This window comes from Scardinius erythrophthalmus, assembly GCF_964197995.2.
Source record: "Scardinius erythrophthalmus genome assembly, chromosome: 25".
In the NCBI taxonomy this organism is placed as follows: domain Eukaryota; kingdom Metazoa; phylum Chordata; class Actinopteri; order Cypriniformes; family Leuciscidae; genus Scardinius; species Scardinius erythrophthalmus.
The window spans coordinates 22,565,363-22,577,752 of NC_138245.1; the positions used below are offsets into that span (position 1 = coordinate 22,565,363).

General features: G+C 38.1%; 2 protein-coding genes across 2 annotated transcripts in view; both read right to left on the reverse strand.

Annotated features, from left to right (window-relative positions):
* Positions 1-834: 834 nt before the first annotated feature.
* Positions 835-6,157, reverse strand: cstf1 (cleavage stimulation factor, 3' pre-RNA, subunit 1). Its single transcript, XM_081358485.1, has 6 exons — positions 6,036-6,157; positions 5,492-5,676; positions 4,670-4,947; positions 4,047-4,244; positions 2,532-2,922; positions 835-1,555 (listed from the first exon to the last, which is right to left on the reverse strand). Exons 2-6 carry the CDS (start codon positions 5,658-5,660, stop codon positions 1,296-1,298), a joined length of 1,296 nt encoding a protein of 431 aa, XP_081214611.1. The 5' UTR covers positions 5,661-5,676; positions 6,036-6,157; the 3' UTR covers positions 835-1,295.
* A 738-nt stretch (positions 6,158-6,895) lies between these two features.
* eif4g3a (eukaryotic translation initiation factor 4 gamma, 3a) overlaps positions 6,896-12,390 on the reverse strand; it is a 61,340-nt gene continuing 55,845 nt past the window's right edge. Inside the window, exons 29-34 of the mRNA XM_081358484.1 lie at positions 11,102-11,183; positions 10,782-10,880; positions 9,153-9,299; positions 8,192-8,273; positions 7,955-8,101; positions 6,896-7,872 (exon numbers count right to left, since the gene is read on the reverse strand). Coding sequence (XP_081214610.1) covers positions 7,691-7,872; positions 7,955-8,101; positions 8,192-8,273; positions 9,153-9,299; positions 10,782-10,880; positions 11,102-11,183 — 739 coding nt within the window. The 3' untranslated portion in view covers positions 6,896-7,690. The remainder of the gene's footprint in view (positions 7,873-7,954; positions 8,102-8,191; positions 8,274-9,152; positions 9,300-10,781; positions 10,881-11,101; positions 11,184-12,390) is intronic.

Consider the following 12,390-nt stretch of genomic DNA (forward strand, 5'->3'; position numbering starts at 1 on the left):
TGACGTGCCCATCGTAGATGCTTTCGACGGTGAACAGGGGTCATCATGGGCACTACACAGCCCCATTTACAGCAGAGTGCGATGCCCTGTGTTGACACATTCCTCCATAACCATCATTAAAATCTTGCTTGACTTGTGCAACAGTAGACCTTCTGTTGGCTCAGAGCAGACGGGATAGCCAACACCCTGTCGCCGGTTTGTGGTTTGTCCCTCCATGGACCACTATTGGTAAATTCTCACCACTGCTGACCTGGAGCAACACAGAGCTTGCAGATTCAGAGATAATCCGACCCAATCGCCTTGTCATAACAATTTGGCTCATGTCAAAGTTGCTCAGATCTTTATTCCTGCTCATTTCTCCTTCATCCATCACATTGATTACGAGAACTGATTGTTTGCTTACCATGTAATCTACCCAGACCTTAATACGTGCCCTTGTTGGGAGATGATCAATGAGTCGCTTCACCTGTGACTGGTCATCATGTTTTGGCTCATCAGTGTATATTAAAATGATTGTTTTTACTGTATTTTCAATCAAATAAATGCAGCCTTGGTAGCATAAGAGACTTCTTTTATAAACATCTTACTGACCCCAAACTTTTGAATGTTAGTGTTGAGTCTACAGGATATTTAAACTCTGAATTTTTTCATAGTTGAGATGGTTTAGAAACTAGTTGAACAACAAAGTCGAATGCTAACGGTTAGGAGTTTGTTCAAATCCTAAATCTAAAGTTTGAGCAATAGCAAACTCCGCTAACAACTATGATTTAATGATTCAGTGCCATTCCCAAACGCATCAGTCATGTGTCTATTGAAAATCGGTACAAGAAACACTTCCCTCAGAGACCTTTAATATAAAACAAAGAGTACACAACAGTACACAAATCAAAACTGAAAAGACGTCATCCTAGGCACTTTCCATTAGACTAATACTCATCTACTTGTTGTCAGATACACAAATAACACAAAAAAGTTTTTTTTATAGTTCAGTTTACAGCTGAATGTTCTGATGTTACTAAATCGCCTTGAATCCAAAAAGTAAAGTTCTAAAAACAATGCATCTCAGATGATGATTTGTAAAACAGCACCACCCGACAGTAATACAAAGGTACCACAGTCATAAGAGGCAATAAGGTCTCTGATGCTTTAAAAAAAAAAAACATTTTTGTGTGTTAAATGGTACGCAGCCTTGGCAAAGGAACCTGTGAAGTCATACACAGTGTGGACATTTCTGTGTTTGGGACCTGCTGATAAAAAACTCAGACCGTTTTGGTCTCAAAGCACACAAATGTCTCTTAGTCAGTGGTGGTGCGGCGATACCAGAATCGGGCTCTGAAGTCGTCGCTGCAGGTCATGAAGCCGGGGTTGGTGGGTGAGTGGACGATACAGCGCACGATGTTGTTGTGGCCCAAGGAGAGCAGGTTCTTCCTCTCGGCTGTGCGTGAATCCCAGCAGCACAAGCTGATGGTTCTCTCGTCCGGCAGCAGCACATAGTCCTCTGTGTGGTTGAAAACACCCTGAGTGCGGTGCGTTTGTCGCCCACTGAGACCCGCACCTGCATGACAGGAAACACAACGAGGGTGAGATGGCAAAAGAGTGTGTGAGTCACAATGACGAAAAACACTGGACAGGTGGCGTGATGACAGGAACTGTATTTTCAACATGTGTGTCAAGGTTTTGGTTTATTCACCCCAAATTGGCCAATGGAAGTTCCAAGAAAACTACACGAAGAGAAATATCAAATAGCTCTTTTTACTGATGCAAAAACAGTTTCATTCCTGGATGCTCATTGGTCAATACAGTGTTCTAGCCTTGCTAAAATACACAGATTTCCTGATTCAATTTGATTCAGATTCTCAAGCTCAAGATTTGGTTCAATTCTGATTCATATTAATACATTTCAGTAATAAAATCCATTCTGCTTACAAATAAAATAAATTCTCTCTTAGTTAATGCTGTAAATTATGCAGAGTAATGTTTATAATGATTCAAACCAGTAAACAGTCTTTACAAACCAGTTATTAAAAGAAAGACTTACACAAGTAATGTGTTTTATGGAATCTGGCAACACTGTTTGTGCTATATGTTTTTAATTCACAAAAATAAAAATAAAATGGTTTCATGAGAGACGTTTGTCTGGGAATCAGACTACACTGGTCCTGCTTTATGTTTTTTGATTCAATATAATGAACCGACTCAGTGATTTTCTTGTAAATCAAGCTACACTAGTTGTATTGTATCTTTGTTTTTGTGCGCAACACCATCTATAACTCAATAGAACAATGTTTTTTGCTATTATGTTGCAGCAGTACTGTCTTTCATTGAATCACATTCAAATTCACATCAGAGGTAAAATAGGATTTATTTCACCATGCCACTAAAAATTGTTTTGGATCCATTGCGGCTTAATTTGAGATCGGGATTGCTCAAAACGGAAAACTGACACCCTATTTGCTAGGGTAGAATTATTATTCTCCATCAAGCCCTTACCTTATCCATAATCTAACACAATGCATGATTCGCCATCTCACCTGTGTACTTGACCAAAGTCCGGCCTGTGGAAATTTCCCAGAGCTTGGCAACAGAATCCTTTCCAGTGGACAGAACATACTTGGAGTTTTTGGAGAAGACGGCCGAGCAGACCTCAGCCCCATCGTGGGCTTTATCAAAGGTAGTCACACACCGGTTAGACACTCCATCCCACAGTTTGATGCTGCCATCTTTGCTACAGGTGACGTAGCTGTTGGCACTGGGATTGTAACAGACTCCGCTGATGGTGTCTGTGTGCTGATCTAGAGGGTTGCAGGACACGAAACACTGGAAAGTGTTGACGTCATAAAGGCGCAGAGTTGGGTGCTGCGTGCCCACCAGCAAGAAATCCCCAGATGGGTGGAAAGAGATGGAGCGCAACATTTCAGCTTCCTGTAGAAAATGAAAAGAAGAAGCATTCCAAAGAAATCCATGCCAAAAGCTCAAATAAATGAAGGGCCACAAGAAAACACTTTTTAAACTCATTGGCTTGCTCTCTTCCAGGCCTTGCAGATTTTTTTTTATTTTGCAAGTGTTTAATGCAATAATGCATTCAACCAATGTACAGCTTATATAACATACACCTTCATTTTCTTTTAAAAACACACTCAGAATAGTACTATATTCTTAGAATATTTTCTGACCCCTATGGCTGTATATGCTTTACAAAAGATCTCATAACATTATGTGTTCAACGTCCGTGTGAACGGGATCGTTTTGACAACACTTTCTGAAAACAAGTTTCGGTTTTAGTACATTGTTGTCGTGTAAACGTACCCTTAGGCTTAGAGTTTAACCTTCAACCCTGCTCCTGGAGGCCCACTGCCCTGCAAAGGAGTTTATATCCAACCTGCTTCAGCTTTTGATTTTCCAGCAATCCTGAAGAGCTTGATTAGCTGCTTCAGGTGTGTTTGATTAGGGATGGAGCTAAACTCTGCAGTTCCAGTCCAAAATTGTCATGCCCTTCACTCGCTAACTTCCCTCCGTCTCGTTCACACGGATGTACGTCATTGCTTACGTTGCACAAGTGCCCACTACTGGCGGAAACTGCGGTGGGCTGAATTGGAACGTCCTAAGCCCTTGATCACTTGCAATCAGCTATGGAGTTTATTTATTATTTACATTTTTTTTTCCCTTTAAGAATTTATTTAATGCAGCATCCAAATGTATATAGGTGTGTTTGAGTTGTTTTAAATAAAATAATATATAATTAATATATCATTGAGTTGTTTGTTGTGGTTGTGATTAGACGAGGTATGTGGTGACATCACAATCATACTGCATTGTGGGATATATAGGTGCCTGAAGTGTACATATGAAGGGAACGAGGGTCTGTCCATATAAACTTCCCTTGCCCACTTCAAAAAGTGGAACGCACCTCAAAATGGCGGCAGGGATTCCCCCGAGGGGAAGTGGTTAGGGAACTTTGCAAGTGCGTGTCTAAAAGTGGACTGGAACGCAGCCAGTGAGTCTCCAGGAGCAGGGTTGAAGACCTCTGATTTAGTTTGTCTGTGTACCTGTACGTGCTTGAAGGCTCTTTTTGCAGATGGCTTTGAATAATCGAAGAGTTTGAGGGTGTAATCCCGAGATCCGGAGGCCAGGATCTGTTCGGTCGGGTGAAAAGCCAGGCATGTGACCTCATCCACATGATCGTACAATGTTCTGATCACAGGGTGGTTCTCCATGTTCTGCTGAGCCGTTTCGTTCATCATCACCTGTAACATACAGAATCACGTTCAGATTGTCCACCAACTAAAATAAACGACATGTTATCAGTCACGATGAAATGAAAGTAGAGGCAGATCTATACTTCTGAATTGTGACGTACATCCGATCATAATGGATTACTGAAAAATGAGTCTGTTGATTGGATTTTGAAATGTGGGCATTGAATTAAAAATTGGAGGCAGATGAACTTGGGCTTGCAGGGGTGAGTTTAAGCGGACTAAATGATTGGAGAAATCGTCACCAGGCAGAAATATTACACAATAATAAACATGCACAGAATTGTTCACAATAAGATCTATAACATGCATTTAGAAAATAGATGTATGAATTTTGAATGAATGATGAATTTTCATTTCATGCTGACTTTAAAAACAACCGTAAACCACTGACTTTAGGCAAAGGTGGCACTCACCTCTAGAGGCATGGCACTTTTGGCCAGCATGCGCTCAGTGTCCAGGATCTTAATGGAAGCATCGGCGGAGCCCGTTGCAATGAGCTGGCCATCACGGCTGTAGGTGGCCACACGGCACGGACCCTTATGGGACGTCACATAGCAAGTCTCGTACTCCGATGCTTCTGGGGACATGGTCTGCACGTCTGCATCAAACTCCAGGTCAATGCCCACACCGGGCGCCACGTTGTCCGAGCGGCCAATGGCATACTGCACCGCACTGTCATCGTTCTCCATTCCTAGAAAATCAGATAAAAGTACTTTAACAAGAATTACCTTTAATATGATTTATAATCATTACCCAATAAACTATATTTTTATATAAAGTTTAATAACAGTATTTCACCCGATTGCTACTTGTGTCATCACTTTGAGTTAACAATTACTAATTTTGGAATTATGTTTAAAGCCTACTGTGTTGGATTGCCGTTTTTAATTTTGTTAAAAGGAATATATCCCTAAACTTCTGTACGAGGCTGAAATTTGTGTTTTTAACCTTTTCATATTACCCTTATTATTTAAGCACTTTCCTTGCAACATTTTACATTCATACATGTAAATAAAAAAAGGAATTTTAAAGAAAAATTTAAAGAGCTCTAATTCTATTGCTTGTTAAACACTTATATGGGTGTAATTTAATATAGATAACAGAATACACTTGAGTTCATTTCAGAATTTCATGTATTGCAACCCTCTTAGAATATTTCGTTTATTCTTTGATGCAAAAATAAATGCTGAAAGTACTTATTCAGTACAGGTTCAGTTTAGTCATTGGACTCATACCTGTCTTGGCCAGCTGCATGAGCTGCTCTGATGGAGACACCACATTCTGGGGCTTCACCTCACTGATCAGGCTGTTAGCGATGCTGGTGTAGCCGTCATACAGCAGCTGGCTGATGATCAGCCTGTACAGGTGATGTCTGTCCTTCAGTGTGGGCTTCGGTCGGAACATCTTTGCTGCTTACTGCCTGCAAGTGAATGAAGTAACGTTAAGATAGAAACGCTCAGAATGCATGTCGTTTTGTGTTTCTAAACCTAATGAGCTAACTTATATACTACTTAAACAACATGCTTAGGCGCTTTCTATGATACTCAAAATGTTGTCTAAGTCTAGGTAACGTTAGTCAACTCGCTTGGAGTCAAAACACAATCATTGTTGTTTATTATAGTGCATTGTTGTCGCAAATCTTTACGTGATATAACTTAGGCAGCAGCGTATTATTTTAAAGGTGGGTTGAGTCCGTTTCTTAAATAAGGCTTGAAGTAAGCAAATGTTACAATATAAGCGGGGTTTCATTCAATTGAAGTTGCATAAAATACGACTTACCAATTTACGACTTCAGGAGGTGCGAACACGCTCTGTACGTCTGACGTCACGACGTACGCATATACGGTGGAATTGTGGGAATAAATCCAGTAAATTAAAAGTCTCTCTGTCTGATTTAAAGTAAAAGTCCCCGACTTATTGTTTTCGTTGAAATTTCAATTCATAGATTATTGTATATTAGAAAAAAGAATCACTAACAAATATTGGTCACACTACTAATCAAATTAAAACGTTTTTTTATATAAACATCCTTATACGTAATGCTTAAAAGCCAATTAGGAAATTAAAATAAAATATAGTGCAAATAAAATATCCAAAAACTTTGGTTATGTATTATTTTAAAATGTCCCTGAACAGCTGATCATATAATGGCAGAGAGAGAGAGAGAGAGAGAGAGAGAGAGAGAGAGAGAGAGAGAGAGAGAGAGAGAGAGAGAGAGAGAGAGAGAGAGAGAGAGAGAGAGAGAGAGAGAGAGAGAGATGGGGAGAATACATGCAATTTACATGCTGTTCTGTAGCCTTAAACAGTCCAAGGCAAGCACTAAGAAAAATGAAGGAACTCTTGTGAAAATCAACTTACTGTATAAGTACATTTCATACTAATTAATTACACATGTATTATAGACATTTATTAATTGTTTGCCCAAGTATTATTTGGAAATATTTGTTATTAATAATTAAATAAAAAAACATGCAACGGGGCTAAATTAATCTGGTCTTTCCTCAATTATTTTACACAATTTGGTGTGTCCTTAAACTCAAATGAGGTAAAAACATCAAATCATCAAGATGGACATCCACATGTCAGAATGCAGAGATTAGTAAATATGCCTCCAAAAATAAACAGCACACCATCATGGTCATTTTTAAATCTCATTTTTTCTCTTTAATGTATTTACAAGCTTTACATTTCCTCTGTAGTTCTTCATTACAAGAACACTGAGCAATCCTGGCTTGCATTAGTGTTTGCGCTTCACCTTCAATGCATACAGGTATTTAATGTCGATGTCTAAATTATTTTCATTCTGTTCAGGATGCATATTTCTTTTTATTGTGTTTGTCATGTGATTTGCAAAGTTCGCAGAAGAACCAGTGGTGGGAGTTTTTCCAAACAGCCTGAAACATCAGCACCATCAGCCGATCCCAGACCTCGAGCCAAAACAACATATGCGTTTAATTCTTTCGCTGGAAATATTTACCCTGTTTTAAGGTGAATCACATGAATCCAGGGAGGCTGCTGAAACATTTAAACAAAATTAATATTATTGTTATGATACATGTTTATTCTGTTATTTCAATCAATGTTCTTTTTGCCTGCAAATGTTAAATAAAACTTCATATTTGCAGTCTCTTAAAAAAATAATAAATTAAAGAGTTCAGAACCTATTTTAAGTCTCTTCTTTTAAAAGTAAAAAAAAAAAAAAAAAAAAAAAAAAAATCAAACTTTAAAACAAAAATATTTTCTATATATATGATACAAGTATTTAGTGTTCCCTCCGTGTCGTAGAGAGTTCCAGCTCAAGTTGGCCAGCGTTTCAAAGTCAAAGTTCCTGTGTTGGCAGGAGTAGGTGTGTCTATGGCTAGACTTGTATAGTCTGTATGCAATTTATAGTTTGCGTCAGTAGGGGGCCTCTGGGCGTCGGCCACACGCTTATGTCAATTATCCTCAGACTCCTCCTCCGCCTCGCGTAACCAGGTGAAGAAAGCAGTGACCGACTTCAACGCTACGCCTTTTCCCTGCTGCTCCGCTGGGTCTTTACTCGTTTCCCATTGATAAAAAGCGTCCTCCGAAATAACGTCCTCGTCGTAAAGACAGTCGAAAAACATTCGGAGTAGATCTGTGGATAGAAATAGATCAAAATTACAATCCTAGAAATCTTTCGTTCAGCTTTGGCATCTTTACTTTCATCTGCTACGTACTGGGTGGTTGATCCAGGGTGACAATCAAAGACTGGAGAGCATAAAGTGCTTGCAGCTGCCGCTCTGTGTCTGAGTTAAGGTACTTATGTAATATAGGCAGGCGTCTCTGGATGATGGCAGTGTCCACTCTACAGGACGTGCTTTCATCTGGAGAAGAAAGAGATAAAAGCAATTGGCAAAAGAATGATAGAGATGAAGCTGTTTAATAGAAGGCACACGAATAAGTAGCTTGCTCACCTTTAACTGCTGCTTTACATACAGCTGTCATTAAAGCTCTCAAAAACGGAGAGGAACTCATCTGAGATTCGTCCAAATTAGCCTGAAAAGAGAAGTCACAATTTCTTGAAAATGTGTCATATACTCTGACATTAACACCCGCTAAATGCTGGTGGATTTCAGCAGTGGCGTGTAGCGCAGTCACTCCCAATAGCCACTTTGGTGGGTTGAAATGTATATATAATATAAATTTTTCAATTGTATTTTTTTAAAAAGGCATCTGAAATAATAAACCAAGTGCAATGTAGTGTTGTCAAAAATATCGATTTTTCGATACATATCGATACTGAAATATCTGAAATGCTTCCAATACTCATTTTCCGCAGAATAGATACACAATTCCAGCTACGCTTTCTCGCTCTCTCATCTGTTGACACAAACCCGCCTCCACTCACTCACTAGTTGCATCTGCTCCGGATGAATATTGTTGGTGTTACAGGGCTTGAATTTCGGCATGGGATGGCAGATATTGCGTATAATTGTACTCATTCCCGCAGATTTTGTGCTCACAAACAGCCAAAGTGCGCACACATAAAGCCTCCTATCAGTACTAAATTAAGAACATTTTCACTGCTAATTGCGCTTAACCAGTCAAATACACACAAAATAATGTAAAAATGCCGGCCTTGGCGAGTATTCACCTAAACACAGTCAGTTATGTTTTAAGTGAACAAACATTTGGGAAAGAAAACGCATGTGTAACAGTATAATGGGTCCGTGCGTCAGGTCTTAAAGTGGCAGCAGCCTAAATATACCTGCTGCAAAATTATAAGATAATATAAAAAATATCTATATGGCAGTTTTTCCCCATGGTATCGATGTCAAAATAGTGGCTAGTGAGCAAGTGGCTATGTCAAGCCCTGCATATACTTGAAATGTTTTTTTGTATATGAGAGGTCTGTGAGTGTGGGATCAGTCTCACCTCGATCCAGTCGAAGATCTGTTCGTCACTGGCCATGTCCTCAAGCAGTAGCTGCTCCAGTTGTTTAAAGAGCTCCTCAGGACTGAGGCTGGGTTTAGCGTTGTCCGGAGAGACAGGGGAGACGTCTGACACGGTGAACTCTAACTTCTGGAAAAAGAGGAAAAAGAAGGACAAGACTGGTTGATTTTGCGTCTTCTAGCATCAAGCTACTCATAATTTGCAATGGTTACAATAGAGCTGGTAAGTCCCGCCCCTTCCGCTAACCCCACTGGACCTCTAGTTCGAAAAATCGTTGTCTGTGAATTTTTTATATAATTTTTCGTGTAAAGAATGCTACAATTTAGCGGGTAGAAGTTTGATACGGTTAGACTTTGTGTAAGAGCACTTTGTGGACTACAACTCTTCGCTGCTTTCGACGCGTTTGAAACGTCACCACCACTCGCACACTAGCTCACGGATCCCGCTAAACATGGCTGTGTCTTTGGTGCACTTCACCGCCTTCTTTCAGGAAGAGAGGACAAAATCGTTGAGGTTGGCGAAAACCACGGGTAAGTCAACTTTATGGGGTGACGTCACATAGGTGACATGTAGTCTTTCTCGTTATGTCTTTTCCACAACTGCTAGCTGAAGAATCATACCATATACTGTCAAACTCGTAACATGAAAAATTCTATAAAAAATTCACAGACAACATATGTTCACATTCATGGCACAATTCAAACGGGACCAGAAAATAATTATTTTCTCCCATTCACTTGCATTGACGATTTTTCAACCTAGAGGTCCACTTGGGGTTTTACGGATGGGCGGGACTTACCAGCTCTATACCAGCTGCTAATAAAAGGTAGTGAACTACATTAAAGCTATTTAGCTTTTTATAAATATATATTTGTATTTATAAATATATCTTTAATTGCAATACATACACTACCATTCAAAAGTTTGGGGTCGGTAATATTATTTTAAAATGTTTTTGAAGAAGTCTCCAACTCTGTTTTCTATGTTAACATTTTAAAATGTAATTTATTCTTGTGATTTTTCACAAGAATTTTCAGCACTCATTTTTTCAGGAATAGAAAGTTCAAAAGAACAAACTTTTATTTAAAATATAAATGTTTTTCAGCATTATAAATACTGTCCACTTGATCAATTTAATGTGCCCCTGCTGTATAAAAGTATTAATTTCTATCTTTTTGAATATAAGTGTATATGAAATAAGTGTCTAGCACAAAACAATGAGGATATCGCCACAATTTATATAACTCAGTCGGAAACTAATGATGACTTATTATTTCGTTTAATCATTGTAATTATAATATTGTGTTGTATATTGCTACAAAAAATAATATAAAATGCAGCACAGGGATCAAATAAATTGGTAAATTGAATGAATGAATCAGACTTCCTAATAAAGAAAAAGCTAACATTTTTGAAGCCAGCATTCTTGATTATTACCTCAGTTTGTGGTAACAATTAAGCAACACCACTATTCGTAAAAAATAAATAATAATAGTTTGTTACTGGACAAGCTACACTATTTTGAAACCAACAGAACTAATTTCACGAAAAATTTTGTTCATTTATTTATGAGTATTTGAATTTGTGAAGGTTTTCAGGCTGTATTCGCACCTGTTGTGAGATGAAGGCAGGAAGAAGTTCTCCCTCTGGCAGGAAGTCGGCCCAGTTCAGCCCAGACTCTCTCCACAAATCTCCAACTTTCCTATGGCTCTTTAGCACAAGTAGACGCATGTAAATACACAAACTCACAGGAGCCAAAACAATACACAAAGCGACTTTACTGCAAATTGTTACTGTCGCAGAGGTGTTTGTGTATGAAAGATGATCATTTTTGGCAGCATCATGCAGGAGCCTCTAAACCACAGATGGATCAACTAGATAAAGATGAACTCAATGCTCTAAAACACCATGTCAACAAAAGTTGAGCTTACCATTTGTTTGCATAGTAGGTGCAGTATTTCAGAAAATAAGATGGCAGCTCTTCCCACAGGGAGTAGCGGTTTACTTAACTCACTGTAGAAACAAAACAAATCTCCATTAGACGCTAAACTGAATCCTGACAGCTGTTGCCTGTGTGGAGCTGGAATGACTGCAACTACTGTGCACTGCCAAACTGTTAAAGCCCCAGAAGTCAGAAAACCCAATACAATGAGGCATTTAGGATGTTTTTATTTCTTTAAATTATTTATATTTATAATTCTGTGTTTCAACTTATTGGGAATACCAGTCTCAAATCACAATCCAAATAATAAAAAAGGCCATGCTGACTGCAAGAATGCAAACATTTCTGACTGCACAAAATTCTTTGGATACAGTTGACTCTTCACTAATATATTCTTGTCTACAAAAGTTATGTGTGTGTGGATTGTTTTAAACCAAACTTTTACATAAATTATTCAAAAATATGGTGAAATATTCTTGTAGTGTAACAGTGACACAAGGTAACAATGCATGCTGTATTTTTATTTTATTAAATGGTTAAATAAATATTATTTTAATGAAACACACGTAATCATCTGCATTTACCCCCAGGTAAATTATCCTATTCTCACTTATTGTTAATTCATTTATTATTGATTGTAATGAATATTACAATTCTCTCTTCTTTCTGTTTAGTTGACTCTTAAAAGCATTTTACCACAATTCTGAAGCTCAATTTCAAGTTTTAGATGTATAATATAATATAACGTAATGTAATATAATATAATGCCAGAAGACATGCTGGGATAGGCTCCAACATTCCCCCACAAACCTACAGATATACTGTATATAAAGCATATAATATAATTTCTTGTTTTAGATGTAGTCCTAATATAATATAATATAATATAATATAAAAGGTCACACTTTAGTTTAGGGTCCAATTCTACTATTAACTATGACTTCTGGCTCAATAAACACATAATTACTGCTTATTAATAGTTAGTATGATAGTTAAGTTTAGGTTAAGGGATGCAGAATATGGTCATACAGAATAAAGCATTGATATGTGCTTAATAAGTACTAATAAACAGCTAATATCCTAGTAATATGCATGCTAATAATCAACTAGTTAATAGTGAGAATTGGACCCTAAACTAAAGTTTTTACGTGTTACCTAACATAATATCTTGACCTTGTACTGGAGCTTTAACAGTACATGCATTTGTTAAATCGTTCTTTGAGAGGAGATTCCACCTCAAAAGAACAAAAAATCTGTTAATTAAGGACAACATGTAAA